Source organism: Myripristis murdjan, chromosome 4 (assembly GCF_902150065.1).
Source record: "Myripristis murdjan chromosome 4, fMyrMur1.1, whole genome shotgun sequence".
In the NCBI taxonomy this organism is placed as follows: Eukaryota; Metazoa; Chordata; class Actinopteri; order Holocentriformes; family Holocentridae; genus Myripristis; species Myripristis murdjan.
The window spans coordinates 13,671,941-13,688,499 of NC_043983.1; the positions used below are offsets into that span (position 1 = coordinate 13,671,941).

The following is a 16,559-nucleotide window of genomic DNA, read 5'->3' on the forward strand; positions in this document are numbered from 1 at the left end:
CAGAGCAGCCAGGCCGGACTGTAAATGCCAGAGTTGGCAAGAGGAAACACCACAAGAATACAATGATGTCCCTACTTCCCTAACCTGCTTGGCCTTGACGCATGTTTCAAAGTTTAAATTGGGGAAAAAAGAAACTTTTCTCTCACAGTATATACACTCTGATAAATGAAGCATTTTTAACATCAATACATGATCACCACATGAAATTTGAGATAACAGTATAATTACAACCGAAAAACACAAGACCATTGCCAAGAAGACTGGCAGTCTCTACACTGCATTTTACACTGTGTGCCTCTGGGTCAGATTTTGTAGGAAATCTGCTGGATTGTTTGAAGGCATAAATGAAGATTACTCTGTAGCAAAAAGAAGTATCAACATCCTCTTTGTGACAAGAAGCCAAGGGATTGGGAAAAGAGGTCTTAGTTTTACGAAACACTTCCAACAATAGCAGCATTAGCAGAAGATAAAGGCTATCTGTTATCGCAACCATGGTTTTGTTTGTTTACAGCGACTGTGTCACGGCATTACAATTTAATTTCTCAAAATCAATAACATGGTTTCTTTTGGACAATTAATCTACTTATCAAAATAGTACCATCCAATTATGTATGTGTTTTGAGTGTGTGCCTTGTGTATGCTGTATATGTATGTATGATATGCATACTGTATTGTTGGAATATTGTACAAGAGGGGAATCTCAGTGTCTTCTGAATGGATCTTCTGAATGTTGCATTTGTTGAATGAACAGATTTGACAATGGCATACTGATGTTAAAAAATTTTCCATGTAGCACCGATAATAAAGTAAATCTATGTTGAGGTGTTTGCAGAGTTATTTTTGAGGTGTGATACTAGAAGCATGTCTTCTCTTGGATTGTGCACAAATCCACCATATTGTAAATTTCAAGAATATGTCCTTAACTAACAATTATTCCCAGGTGAATGCTCGGTTTCCCATGACATGCTGTATTCCAAAGACATAATTTGAGTAGTTTCAGTATAATATAAGAATAAATCTGCAATGGTAGCTGTCTGTATTGACCCAAGCAGAAAGGGATTGTTGTGGGAGTGTTGGCAGGTGGATTTGTTTACCATCTTGGTCATGTTTTCAGTGACAGGCATGGCCACCTCCACAGAGTCGATGGTAACGGTGCAGGCCTGCTCCATGCTGAGCTGACGTTTGAAGCGCTCCTGCAGTTCCTCCTGAGAAAAGTCCAGCTTGGGGTATTGATGGTCTGCCCTCTGGAATACACACATGGTAGAGGGTTTAAACTCACATGTTTATGACTGAGCAGGGGATAGTGAGAGACAGGGAGAGAATTAATGACTGCTACCTACGATAGCAGTGAGAGCCTTCTCAGGCCAGTGAGCAAAGGATGAGTCAAAAAACCATTGCGGTCTGCTGCCAAGAGAATAACTGGGCTTCAAACACACAAGATCTGGCTCCATACTGCTAGAAAGCAAACAAATAGCTCATTATTCTCAGCCTAATATGGTGTAGAAACATGGAAGGTGCTCTGTCAAATTGCATTATTAGCCTGCTGGTGTCTTGACCAACTGGCATTTTGTTGTCAAGATCCAATTGAAGATTAAATTACACACTGGCAGCTTGGATAGTGAGATTTGGAGACCAAAGGTTGTTGGTTAAATCGCTGGGCACCATAAGTGTCCAAAAATCCCACAGTGCTCCTGAACAAAAGTATCTAACCCTTAGATGTAACAACCTTTGTGGTCTAGAAAAGCTATGGTTGATCAAAAAGGTCTTGAACTGGATCACAGAATGAGAAGGCCAGAGGAGTACCTTAATTACATTGCAGACAGTCCAAATTTATGCCTCTCTTTTGGGGCAAAAGAAGCTGAAATGGTTAGGATAACTGTCACAAAACTTCCTGAAGCTGAAAATTTTAATAAGGATATTACTGGTTTTCTTGTTTTGGAAGAATCTGTGACTGATTGTGAACACAGCTGCAGTTTATCCCGTCCATTTCTGTGATATGATTCAGGCTCCATGATGAAAATTGTGACTTTCTCATAACAATATATACTGAGGAAAGCTATACAGTACTGGTAAATATTTAGGCTGTGATTAAGCTAGATGTTAGGAAGTCAAAGCACCACTGTAAGTGTTTGTGTACAGTAATCACCAGAAGGTAGGAGAAAACTAAGCAGAGCATGAGGGAAAACATGTACTGACAAATGCATGGCCCCAATTAACATCAAGTAGATATGGAAATGCCTTTCCATCACATTTCTCCAAGACTAATTAAAAGAAAACGCTTAAGCTTGCTGGCTGCTTATTGACAACCCATAGAAAGTAGAGGCACATGTACACTTTGCATTGCAGTCACAAATAGCTGATGAAATCATTTGGGAGTTAGTGCGTGTGTATGTCTGACACGCAACATTACTGACAAGTCCCATATGTGTTTTACATACTGTCATTTATTATTAAAGAACATGAGAGCTTGCCAGGACTGGTAGCACATCTGGATATTATCAGTAAACACACTGGAGAGAGGTTGTATGGTGGGTGGATGTGGTGTAACAGTCAGAAACCTTTATTAACTCAGAGACAGCAGGCGAGACAAACACTAAATCAGGCCTCAAAGGGACCTTGCATGGACAGCAGCCAAAGCAAAGCTTAACGCTGTGTGGCAGATAAATCACTAGCCTGACCAGCTCTTGCACAATATTACCACTTCAGAACAATAAACGGGTGGAGAAGCTAACACCTTGGTATCAGTAGATGGGGAGGGGATCAATAAATAGACCACTGGTAGTGAAACAAAGTCACATTATTTTGTACTGGAGCTGTGAACACAAGCCGCTCCTGGCATACAAAAAAGGGCAAAAAGCTTACAACTGTACAGTGGGGGGCTGCAATTATAATCATTTCTGCTTTGATGCTGAACTATTGTTAGGTTTAGACATCATGTAGCTGCATGTAGATCTCTTTTTTATGCTTGATAAAACTGAATGAATATGAATGTATGAGTATGTTTTAGCTCATCTATGTTTGTGTGTACTGTGTTTATTCCCAGTGCAGTGTGTGTTTATGAACATGCACTTGTGCTTCTTCTGTTGTTTCTGGCTGGATGCTATAGAACAAGACAACCATACAATAAAAGTACTGATGATTCCTCTTTTCCCTGGGGTGCTTCCCCTTTCCCTCCCTCTCCTTTTTCTTCCTTCTTCACTGTTTTTCTCATCTGTTCTTCCCTCCTGTCCTCATTCTGCCCCCCTCATTTTACCGCACTCTCCCTTGCTCTGTCAAAGCCACAGTTCTTTCTCCAAGGCAGCCTGGCAAAACCTACCTCGTTAGTGTGGCCTTCATCACCCCAGGTCAGGCAAACCCACAACGTCTGACCAAGAAAGTTCTCAGTTTGAATTGTACAATCTAATCATAATCCACATACCGATTGCAATTTTAAGTTAAGATATATTACAAATTCATTACAAAACAAGCAGTATAGGCTGAGCATACAATGACAAAAATAATTAAATGAGAGAATACCATAAAACCTCCGATATCAAGCTGAAACTAGATCAAACTGCATTTCCTACGAGCAACAACTTAATCAAAATGCCAACTCACACCAGCAAACAATATTGTAATTAGGTTGTGTGGCTGTTGCTAACAGTAATTGAAAATCCTCAGGAGACCACACAGACAGCCAGTCTGCTACTCAATCACCCAGCAGACCCATTGCTTGGCCAACCTTTCAGCCAGTCAGCCTGCCACCAAGTCAGCAAGACTAGCCAGTTGACTACTCAATCAACCTTACGTATGTAACTGGAAGTAACTTATGAGATAAAAATACATGGCCTCCTGACTGAAATACTTGGGTCTAGAATAAGATCAGTAAGACCAACAATATGTCAGCCTGACAAAGAACAAACTGAATATGTTGCAAGCATCGTGGCTTAAAATATTGTTGGGCGTACAAAAAGCTGTAAATGAATCATGTGAGGATCAGGAGAGGAGATGCAAAAAATAGGAGAGGAGAGGAGAGAAAAGGAGAGGAGAGGGGAGGAGAGGAGAGACACCGTTCGAAAGCAGTGTTGGCTCACTCTATAAATAGGCCATGCCTACCTGCCTATGAAGGGGTGACAATCACATCTTTCATAGTCATGCTGGTGCCTACTGACAGCTTTCTCAGCTCTCTGGTGCTTTGACTCACTCAGCATACACACAGCTCAGCCTTGAAAATAGCTCATTTATCTCTATTTATAGACATACATTATCACTTCTTCCATAGAGCTCCACTATCAGTTTCTAAATAAATTCCCTTAACTAACCTCCATGCAACTCTTTTGCTTTGCTCCTTGGCTGCAAATTCATTTTGCAAACCACATAATGGGGTGGATTCTAGATACTCCAGTTATATCCTTTTACAGAAACACACAGTGGATATGGGATAGCAAATCATATGAATGGATTAAGGTAGACATGCAATCTCAAACCTGAAATAACCAAAACAGAGCACATACAAGTAACTACCTAATCCACTGAATTTGAATTAATGTCATTTAAAGCATAAGGGCCAGAGTGTGCAATTAACTGCATCCAACACAGATAAACAATAGTATATGATTTATAATGAAAACAATGGCCAATTATGCTTTTTCTCTTGACCCATGAAAGACCGCCTACTGAGGTTCCTGATAATAAAATGAATCCAGACACTGGATTAACGCTCCCAGTATTAAAAGTTTCACATAAACATTTCCATCCCACTGGGTCTTTGAGGATGAGTTTTTGTTGTTTTTTCTTTTTATTTAAGTTCGTGCTCATTCCAGCACCTGGTGAATGAATTTTTAGTGAACAGCTGGCATGTGGTACCGTACCTGTGAGTAGAAGTCCTGGACCAGCGGTGAGGCGCAGGGTGTTAGGGTGGTGTTGGGCTTGGGCTGGTAGTCTGGCTGGACGGTGCGGACGGCCCTCAGCAGCATGTCTCTCTCATCCTGCCGGAACACACACTGGCTGAACAGATCGTCCACAGACAGGCCGTCCTCCTCCATCTGGCTCAGGCACCTGAACATACACATACACAATATGTAGGTCTGCATGATATTGATAAGTAATCATATTTTGATTATTTTGCTGAATACTGCAACTGTGAAATAAATTGCTGGACAGTATACAAAGCTTGTTCAACATTTTGGATTTTTCAATGAACAAGAAAAAGTTTAACAAAATAATATTGTAATATCATGTTTGCTGTGTTTGAAAACAATGAACATAGCATTTTGCATCATGATTTTGCATCATGCATCATCATGCACCCGCTTAAATTCTGTTGGATTTCTGTTCCAAATTAACTTATTTGACTTTATTGTGAACATGGGGCATTGTTATTTGTGAAACCAGCACAAACAGCGTACATGGTACTTAGGCCATATAAAATGAGGAATACTATGTTTGGAAGAAAATTATAAATGAGATGGAATCCCCAAACCACTGTAACCCACTGTAAAATATTGCTGTACTCAACTCTATCACTCTAGTTCAAACTTTGTTAATACACTGATTTACTGGAATGAAGATAGTTTAACTTACATATTGTCCAAGCTTTTGGTATATGGACTATATGACTGCTAAACATGACTTTAACATATACTATTTTCTATTATGTTGAGTTGAAATGAAAGAATTAAGAATAAAATATTCACAAAAAAAACAGTTAACAAATAGGCTAAACCTTTCAATCCAATTAAAATGAGGCTGAAATAATTTTGTATACATCATTAAAGATCAAGAAAACAAAAAACACGAGAAAAGCTTAACAAGGAAGTTTGATTTTTTGACAACATAGCCTAAGAACACGATGTTGTTGAGTGGTCTAGCTGGACGCCCCAGATGGGCCATCCCACCAGCACATGAACACAGCACAATAAGTTATGGCTGAAAACCAACATCTCATCTCATAGGAGAAATCCAAGATCTGGATCACCGCCATCACCATTCATCCAAACATTTCTGAGATATCTTGCTTGAAAAAACACGTCAAGGTTGAAAAAAAAACCCCACTGCTTCCAAATTCATTGGCTGAGGTAATTGCAGTTCCTTTCCAATTATTAGGAGGTTAACTTGGTGCTTCTTGTCCACGCTTGCTGTTCAAACAGCTAGCAAGACTACCCACACCGAACGTGTCAAGCGAAGTGGACTTCAATTTTAATGGGAGACTGATTATCATGATGGAACGGACTTGGGAGTCTAATCACAAGTTGAGAGTTCAAAAACCTTCTGACCTCTCTCTTCATCGGGGGACTGGGACTAAAATAATCACATAACTAACTTAGTCCCTGATTAATTCGCTTTCAAAACAAGAGGCTCCCTCTGTGGAATCGACGTGTTTGGCTTCCCTGGACTAATCGACAGTAGCAGAATAGCAATTTCAGCATTTGCATTGGTGGGCTGTCGTGCCAGACACACTGAAGGTATGAGGTTGGTCCAGAGGCATATGGGCACTGATGACATCAGTGAAATGTTTATTCAAATAGAATCTCCTGGAGAGAGTGCGAGCCTCCATGACTGGACTGCAGAGTGCCGATAATGCCAGTGTACAACCTGTCACTGGAATACAAATAAGGGGCTTAACAATATGATTTTTTCATAAATCAGCTGGAAAGATGATATCTACATGCCATGTGGATGAATAAACTTCAAGATGATGTTTAGTCTTCAGCGTTACGTCGGATAAAAATGACCTTAGTGATCAATGTTTTGTTTGTAGTGTAAATAATTTGGGAATTTTACTATTCAATATTATTAATCGCACGAGTGATTTATCTGTCTCATGACCACAACATACATTCTGCTTTACATTCTGAATTAAGATACAATTACATTCTTAATGTCTGATATTCAGGGAAAGCACAGACAATTGGACACGCTAGGTGGCAGACTTTTGGGATTTTAATGAAACAGCTAGTCAGTAAAATTAATTACCAATTAATCAACTAATCTCTACAAAATGTCTACTATTATGTCTAAGAACATAAAGACCATGTGTTTTTTTTTTTAACTGCAACCAGCAGCTCTATAGCTGGCTCTGTCCATCGGTTTCCCAATGGACAAAAAATTTCCCCACCCTTTGGCGGCTGCAGTTGTCCTAGGAGGCTGGAATTTAGCATGGAGGTCGAGTGTGTATGTGTGTGTGTGTGTGTGTGTGTGTGTGTGTGTGTGTGTGTGTGTATGAAGGTGTGTCTTTGTGTCCATGCCAACTGGCAAAGAGGGAATGTGGCAGTGGGAGTGGTCCATAACAAAAAGACTCAACCTGAAAATGGATTTAGGCAACATGGAAGAGTTTCAATGGTATAAGTAGGCCCCACCCCTCACAATTTAGCCACGCCCCCTTCCATGACTCATTAACCGTTTGTTTTAGGCACTCATGGGAGACAGCATGGGACTAAACAGAGTTCATTTTTCATTAGTGATGATTTGTCACATCCTCTATATTTTAGCCACGCCCTCTTTCATAACTTGAGCCATTTGTTGTAGACTCTTGTGGGAGACAACATTGAACTTGGTACGGACAGGCATTTAAGGTATAGCACAGACATTTACTGATGTGAAGCTTCCATTCCTAAAAACATTTAGTGATGAGAGGAAGGCAAGCAGTGTGCAAAGAGACATTGTGCTTCTCTGCTGTAACGTAGTCAATTATGAAGCGATGCAGCAATAGAAAAAACAATGTATTACTGAAAAATAAATGAAAAAGCAGAGGAAATAGCTATGTCTATGTAATAAATCACCAGTGGACAGCTGTAGAATTAAGAGTTAAGCAAGAACCTGTTTTATTGTGTGAAAAATCAATTACTTAATTACTTAATTAACTGTTACTATTGGTTCTGGCTATTATAACAATTACATTTTCCTCCAGGGGTTTATTCATTCATCCATCCATCAATCTACCCATTTATTGCATCCCATCCACAAGCCATGTTGGCTACACTAGAATTTAAATATTAGCTAAATAAACATTATGTCCTACCTTTGAACTGTTAAATATTGTGTGCATGTGATGTAACGACTATGTATTTCAGCAAAGTGTTCACTGTGTAAACTGGTAGGATAAAACCTTGTTAGTGCCTTACATGCCCTAAGGTGTGTTGCCTCTCCCTAGCACAAATAGAGGAGTCTGCAGAGCCTGTGTGATTGCACTGCCCTCTAGAGGTTAACAGCAAAAATACAGGACAGTGTTCAGCCGAGGAAGGCTGGGGAGCCCATTTGTCATCGACCTGTGGGGATGAGAGAGCTCTCTTTCACCCGCCACACCTTTTTCCTCAAGACAATTACAAATAACAGTGAGCTAATTACCATCTGGAGGCAATCCTGGCTCAGCACCTTTCACCAAGTTAATCTAATCAGAGGCAAGCAGCGCTCTGCCCATAAATAAATGAATGAGGTGCTGTAATTTTCTGCCATTTTCACATAAAGTGCCTAATGTGATGAAGTGTATGTTTGGAAATATTTCTGAAGCAAGCCAAAGACATCAGTTTCTTTCTTTCTTTCTTTCTCTCTTTTTTTTGACTACTTTAAGTCATGCCTAGGCGTCTCTTGTAATGTAATGTGCAATTTTGGCCTGAGCAAATGAGAAAGCCTTGAACAAAAGGAGGATTAGGCCAAGTGCTGGCAGTGTGGTCCAGAGGAACAAAGAAGGCAGGGAGGTTGAGAGATAGAGCATAATCAGCCTTGTGACTGCTCTGCTGCACCCTGGGGAGCAAAGGGCACTGTAGGACAAGGTACTCACAAAGGAAAAAACTTATAGGCTGAAAGGGATGTGAATGTGTGTGAATGCGAGAGACGGAGAGAGAAACAGTACCACACAGAGGGCAGGGATGCTGCAGGGAAGACTGGAGAGAGACAAGACTGATGTTAGGAGACTACAGTAGTAGAGCCATGGAGCGAGGAGGGCAGAGTTAAGATAGGAGCTGGTAGATGACAGACAGATAGAGAGAAACTGGAGCTGATGAGGAAGAGAATGAGCAGTGTGTGAAGATAAGATAGACTGCCTGACCAGGGAGTGAGCAAGAGAGCACCACAGCAGAGAAACAATGTCATAAGCATCAGCTTACAGTGATCGATGGACCAACCAGCTACCTACCACCTCCCCTACTGCCCTGCCACCTGCCCTGCTATTGGACCAAGCTGCATAGGGTGACATCCCCAGGGACCAGGGAAAGAGTGTATGTGTGTTTGTGTGCATGTGTGTGTATGTGTGTGTATGTGTGTAGGAGAGAGGGTTGACAGCACTTGACATGGTAGCAGCTGATGGAGCCCTCAAACAAATAATCAAGCCAGCAGCACTGACCTGGAAATCTCTGTATTGTCTCCTCACTAGATTACACTGACCCATTGCAACACCATGTTACAGGATTTTGGGTTATAGATTTATAACATGTTATGGACTATATGTTTCCCATGTCACAAAGACCAGAGTAAATTTTCAGGGCATCCATACCATTTTTTTAGATATCACATGATGACATTTCCAAAAGTTAGCTTGTATTTTGGTATCACAGAGCATCGAGGAAAATAATGTGACCTGCAGTGTTTCTACTATAATGCCAACTTAATGGTTCCTCTGGAAAAAAAAAAAAAGCAGAGGGATGCAGTATTAATCAATTTTGTCTGACTGACATCCATTCACCCCTGCTGCTGCCAGGGCAACAGGTCAGCTGATTCTATCCGCTGCCATCACACAGAAGCACTCATTATGATAAATGTGGACCTCCCATTGATTTTGAGCTTGCAGAAATGCCCAAAAGGTTTCTGTGTGCTGAATATTGCACAATAAATCTCTGTCTGGGGTGACACACAGACAGTGACAATATGACTTGATTAATAATACTCATCGAAAATTATTTGTTAGGATGAGCTGCTTAGACGCCACTGGGCTCCAAGCTTGAGGAGAGAGCCAGACTAAATGCACCAGGTTGTCCACACAAACACACTCAACACAATACACAACACATCAGTACAGTTGTGCTGTCTTGTAATGATTCTGTGACTCTGGCCCAGCCACAAAAAAGATCCTATCAGCATGCAGCCATAATCTCAACAATCTTAAGGGGCCTTGAGAAAAGCAAGGATAAATGACACAGATGCTTCCACGGTCTATACAGACATAAAGCAGGGACCACTTGTAACAGTGGCCAGTTTGCTATGTTTGGTTTTTATGGAAACAATTTCAGCCATAAGGGAGAGGAACACAGCTGCCAAATGTCGAGTTACCCAAAAAATAAATATATGTAGATATCATCTTGCTATGCAGGAGAGAGAGAGGACTTTCTGGAATTCAGAGAAAATGCCAAGTTTTCATTCACAAGAGGAGCACACAACATCAAAAGGCCAAATGAGGCCTGTTTGGGCCTTAGTCAACAACATAAGATTGAACTTTAATCAGTCCTAATCAGGTTCTTGCATCAACATCTAATAGGATTCAGCGGGGGGGGGAAGTCAAATAATATAAAGCTATACTAACAGTAAAAAGAAAAAAAATCCTTACTATATGTGCATGCTAATTAGAAATGTATGATATACAAGTATGTATAAATATACCACAAGATAAAAATTTTGCTATGTATAACGTGGAAAGTGGAATTATTATGAAAATGTTAATGCATACAGAATATAACAATGAAGAAGATGATGTATAAAGTCTTCAGATGTGAAATTAGGAATGTACCTCAATGTTCATAGTGAAATTTGCACCCTGGTGGCAACAGGAATGATCTGTCGGCTGGGCTAAAATTTTAAGTGAATAGTTAATAATGAAATGCTTTATTATTAACCGTTATCCCTGGCACTGGCTGACTCACTTCAGTGTGCAGTAGTGAAGTAGCTGCTACACACTTTTGAAATCCCCCAAAATTATCAAATGCAAGCAATGCAATTACAAGAATTGAGTAGCCAGTTTAAGTATTCTCCTGGCAGGATAATTTCCAGGTATAAGTTCAATGTACAAAGAATCAGCAACACTCATTACTGCCAGAATGGGAAAACTGAGATCCACAGGGATAACATGACCCCTGCTGGTGAGCCTCTGTTTTGCAGCTGCACCTCTCATCATATTGAGGTTGACCTTCCTTGGCCTTACAGTAGGACTACAATTGCAAAAGTTTAAACTTAACAAGTTAGTTCATCAAAATGTATGAGGACTCCTTATTTTTGTGATGTATATGCGTGTATACCTGTTGATGACACGTGGGGAACAGTTGGGGGTGCGGCCCATACACTCCAGAGCAGCACAGTAGGATCCCAGATTGGGCTTTAGTCCCGCCTCTTCTACCAGGATAAAGATGCGGCCAATATGGCTCAGTGTGCCCTGCAAAGAAGAGAAACACACAGTAGTACTACCAAGCTTTGCCAATTATCATCTATTCAACAGCAGAAAAACTTCCAAATTCACTGGCAGTTGTTATTCATAGGTGGCAAAAGGCTTTCATAGGAAATGGTGAGATGTGGCATGTGTTAGTAGTAATAACAGCATTAACCCAAGTAATGCTGAGAATGCATTAACAGGCTACCTCACCTTTCAGGAGATACTCTAGTTGGGATGTACTTATAAACATGTCACATGATTAGAAAAAATGTGTACATCATTACTACGCAATAAACTTTATTACCTGACCAGAAGCACATTAAGATTTCTTTCAACCTACAAGAATTACTGACAATCCCACCCAAGTCATATTGATATTTTAGCCATTATTTTTTAATAATCAACCAGGGCTGGGTGATATGGACAAAAATAAATATCACAATATATTTTTGTCTGAATACCTCAATATCAATATTGTGATGACAGTGTAGGGATGACTATTGGTCCTTTCATGAGAGCACCAATAGTCATCCCTATCACTTTACACACAAGAGATTTTTGATTAACAAATCATTATTAATGTGGATATGATGACTATGCGGCTAGAGACAAATAATAGAACAGCTACATTACAACAGCCTAAAAATATCAGAAAACTGCATCCTTTTACTGTAATGCATTTAAAAACAGGAAGACAACACATATCATGATTCTACGATATCCAAAATCCCAGACAATATCTAGTCTCTTGTCTGAATATTGATATTATATCAATATACGGCCCAGCGCTACAGCAACATGACCTCAAAAATGGTCCTAGGTCAGGTAGTTTACAGTTTCATCAGCTCTTAAGCCTCACCTTCTTGGCCCAGACCCTCATCATGATGTTGTACATCTCAATGTTGAGCTGTTTGCGTCGATTCATAGTTCTGTGCTGGCTGAGCAGAAACTGATGTGCGCGCTCGATGTCCCCTGCGAACACGCACGCCTCCAGGTAAGAGCGGAGGCTAGACTGGATGTCTCCACATGTGTTTGCGTCACTGTCTACCACAAGGCGCTCCGAGTTCGTTGAGGATGCCCACTGGCTGACCTGCTGGCTGAGCCTCTTCTCCAGTTCCTCCACCTCAGCAATCTCCTTAGCCCTGGCCTCGGCATCTTTAGCAGACTGCCTTTGGCCCTCTCGGCTGGGAACCTGCTTTTTAGAGTCCTTCCCTTTCCCTTTCGAGACCTTGTGAGGAATAGCTGCTGTTGCTGTAGCGGCAGCAGCAGCAGTGGAGGTAACTGGTGCAGATACTGCAGCCCTAATTGCATCAGACAATTTCATAGAACCTTTGTTCCTCTTAACAGTGGTTATAGTCTTTTGAGCTGCAGAAGATATGATTTTATGTGACGTACCAGGTAACATCTGGCTGCTTTTGCTTTTTTTAGCTTTTGGTGCTGGTTTCTCATCAACAGTCTTCTGTATTTTCTGCTGGAGATGCTGCTGTTTCTTTATTTTGTTCTTCTTCTCCTGACTTAGTTTTTCCATCCAGCGGCTAGGCTGGGATTTAGAAGCTCCTTTCGTACCAGAGTGTGCTGATTTAGGGAAGTCCGTTTTCTCCTGAGTCTTGTTTTTGGGACCCCTACCAGGTGGACCCCCTCTTCCTGAAGAGGGGGCTTTGATAACCTGCACCTTCACATGTTGGACATCTAGAACGTCAGACTGCAGCTGCTGGATTCTGGCCTCAAGCACTAAGAGGGAGAAACAGAAAGGTCAGATATGATAAGTTAACAAAATTACTTACTGGCCAATTTCAGGGTAATGTACTTAAAAATATGAAAAGCTGTATGTTGACAAGGCAACAACTCAAGGCTGATTAAGCCTTGTAAGCGTATGTAATCCTCACAGGAAGGCAGCACTTCAAGGTACAAGACACTGGAGCCGAGGACAGCCAGAAACTTTGTGAGTCAAAGCAGGTCTTAGGAATGAAAAGTACTTGAAAAAGTGCTATGACTTAAAATCCTTACAAGTATCATGTGTCAAAAGTCATGGACAAAACAGGAAAGCAGCATTGGTGGGCACTGATTATCTTTCCAGTTCATGTTACTAGTCTGCATAATGTATCCAGGTTAATCAGCATTGTCCACACTATATTTTTGTGCAATACAGTAATACAAGTTGGCAGGATAATTAGTGTGGAATGGCACTGTACTGTAAAAAATGTGATGTCTGAACTGACCAACCTACCATCTAACAGCTGAAACCGTTCGAGTGCACGTTTCTTCCCATCCTCTCTTTTTATCAGAGATGAGAAATTTCTTTGCTGCAGCCACAAGAGTGTCTCTGAAAAAAGCACAGAGAGCACACAGGAAATGTTAGAGCCGATTAATAATACAGTGATGAAAAAAAAAAAAAAAAAAAAAAAAAAACATTTCACTTTCATATGACATTATGATATTTATATTTTACAGTACACTACGGTAAGCACACTGTGCTGATTCTGCTTTAAAATATTTGAAAGAGCGTTTTGAATTAAACTGTTGTAAGTCAGTTTGTCACCCGATTTAGCATATGATATGTTGTATATTTTGTCCTCCCAGGTGTTATGGAGAAGGGTGTGCTTTACACTCCATTTCTACATTTTCAGTCAATACTAGAGATGGAACAAAAAATACAAATAATGCAATAATTTCTCCTGTAAGAGTTTATCAATACACGTGTACCAAGTACCGATATTTGAGTTTTCAACGTAATTTGCAGACTGCCCATGTGAGGTGAATTTGTTTCCTGCGTTTAGGTATTTAGTTGCAGTTGCTATGCAGATTAAAACACTGAAAAACACAACTGACTCCTGCTTACTGAAAAAAATATTTTGCTTTTTGCAGGGTATTATTTTCTTTTTCAGTTACAGATATCACAATGTGTCATAGCTGATTATCTTACAATATATCGCATATAGCAGAAACGCCTGTATGATGGCACTATCGAATCTTTATCATGGGTAAAACACTGTGATTGTATCATATCATAAGTTACTCAATGATTCCAACCCCGTCAATGTTTCTTGATACAAATTACATCCTGACCCGAGTATCTTGAGATGTGTTATATTTTAAGGTCCTTGCAAATAACCAGCCCTAACTAATAAAGCCTGCAGAATGACGTCCTCTGTGAGGATGACTTCCAAAACAACAGACCTTTTTCACAGGAGCCATTTTGACATTACAATAGCAGGGTAAACACAGGTGTTATTCATGACATTAATTCAGATCCTGTTCCATTTAGTTGCAATGGTGTTAGGTTCTGGTTTTGTTCGTGCTGGCTCACTGGAAACACTCTGGTACTCTTTTATGGAGCAGAGCCGTAATTCATGTGATTGGTAACACCTGTGTTTGCCCTGCTATTTCATGTCAAAATGGCTGCCGTGGAAAAAGCCAGGTCTACTAGGACATCATCAACAGCACTGCATTGGAGACTGTACTGGACAACATGGGTACTCTACTTAATGCCTGCTGTAAATAAGCAAATGACATGCTGCATTTTTTTACTGTCCACAGCAAAATGAGGGAGCGCACCTAAGGATGTAGTTTGACTAATTTTAAGTCCCGGCAGTGAAAGACTTGACCACTTCTCCTTGTCTTGTCTTGTCTTGCCACGTTAGGTCACAAACCACGTCTCCTGGTTTGTGACCTAACGTGTAAATACATGGCGGCGCTCTCACAAAAGTCACTGTGTATAAAGCTAAATGCACATAAACCGTCTTGTTATCACCGCCGAGTCCTCTCCTGGTGCGTCACTGTCCCCTGTCCTGTCTGTAATGTTGTGGTTCAAGGCTCCCTGTGACTGGAGGAGAGGACACCCATGGACTCACCTGGTATCCGTCTCGCGGCGCCGTTTGTCCTCGTGAGACACAGCTGACAGCGGTCCACGCGAGACACGCGGACGACGGCGCATCTCTCAAACAAACTGCGACGATTCAGACACTTGGTAAAGGCACAGACTCTGAGGAGTGACATGTTGACATATTAACCGCGTTATGTCTGAGCACTAGGTCGCCATTTTGGATAAGACCGAGTTAATCGATCGCGAGGGACAATCGTTGGGGTTGAACAGTCGTGATCAGAGGATGGCAGATGAATCGAGTGAGCCTTTTCTTGTTTTCTGTTCCTGTTCACACTGAGGGGTTCCCAGTGGCCACAGGAGAGATTTCACTGGCTTTTTCTCAGGTGATAAAATATATTAGAGTTCATTTATCAGAATTTATGCATTTTTTCCCCTCTGTTTTATATTTGTAGGCTGACTCCACTCCTTTATTCATGAGTCCCTCTCCTCTTCTGCTGTCTTTTCAGTAGGTAAGTGTGCAAAAGTGCCAGTAGTTTGACATATACTGGCCTATAGGTGGCAGTCTCAGCACAGACAATGCACAAACTACAGTAGTCACAGTGGAGGTCAAACATAAGATGTCTTAAGTTCAAAGAGATCAAGCTGAACGAGAATGTTGTACACTATATTTATGTGTTTATATTTAAGGTGGTATGAGCTAAATATTTTGTGTCAGAGTTTGACATGTTCACTTGTTTTACATTATGCATAATTTCTCATCTCTGTGTGAAATCCTGTATAGAATCCTTTGAACTTTTTTTTTGTTTGTTCATTTCTGTTTGATATAAAGTATGTATATAAATGGGTTGATTTTACAGAGAAAAATACAAGATATTAGCAATTTCTAGCTTCTTGGTAAATAAACAAAGAGCCATTCATCAGCATCATTAATGCTAGGGTTCAGGTAGACTGTCCCAAAACTGAGTATTAGACTACAGATCATTATGGTGGTTACTTTAAAGTGACAGCTACTTTATAAACTCTTAATTCACTAGTGGGAGAAAAATAGTGATTTTGCAGTTTGAGTGGTTAGATTCATTTTTTTTTTTTTCCACACAAACCTGATGATTTACAGTAGCATGCCACTAATAGTGCTACTACAAAACAAGCAAAGCAAAACCAAAGTGGCAACTTGATACGGCCACATGAAAATTATTGCCCCTTTTTTTCCATTCACCTTTTGAAGTTCAGACACTGGACAGTTTAAATCACACCGACTGTGACTCAGCTCCAAATTGAAGGTAAAGCAGAATTCATCTCAGTCACATCCTGTATGCTTTCTGACCCCCAGCAGTGTCAGGTTCCCCTTGTCATGCATCCTAAAGCATTCTTAAACACTTTAGCAGCCCCTTTGTGTCGCGGCAG

At 40.6% G+C, this 16,559-nt stretch overlaps 1 protein-coding gene across 1 annotated transcript in view; it reads right to left on the minus strand.

The window, feature by feature from the left end:
- Nucleotides 1-15,391, minus strand: part of polrmt (polymerase (RNA) mitochondrial (DNA directed)) — a 51,690-nt gene extending 36,299 nt beyond the window's left edge. The window contains exons 1-6 of the mRNA XM_030050175.1: nucleotides 15,184-15,391; nucleotides 13,560-13,655; nucleotides 12,192-13,063; nucleotides 11,202-11,335; nucleotides 4,851-5,037; nucleotides 1,095-1,244 (exon numbers count right to left, since the gene is read on the minus strand). Coding sequence (XP_029906035.1) covers nucleotides 1,095-1,244; nucleotides 4,851-5,037; nucleotides 11,202-11,335; nucleotides 12,192-13,063; nucleotides 13,560-13,655; nucleotides 15,184-15,328 — 1,584 coding nt within the window. The 5' untranslated portion in view covers nucleotides 15,329-15,391. The remainder of the gene's footprint in view (nucleotides 1-1,094; nucleotides 1,245-4,850; nucleotides 5,038-11,201; nucleotides 11,336-12,191; nucleotides 13,064-13,559; nucleotides 13,656-15,183) is intronic.
- Nucleotides 15,392-16,559: the final 1,168 nt, after the last annotated feature.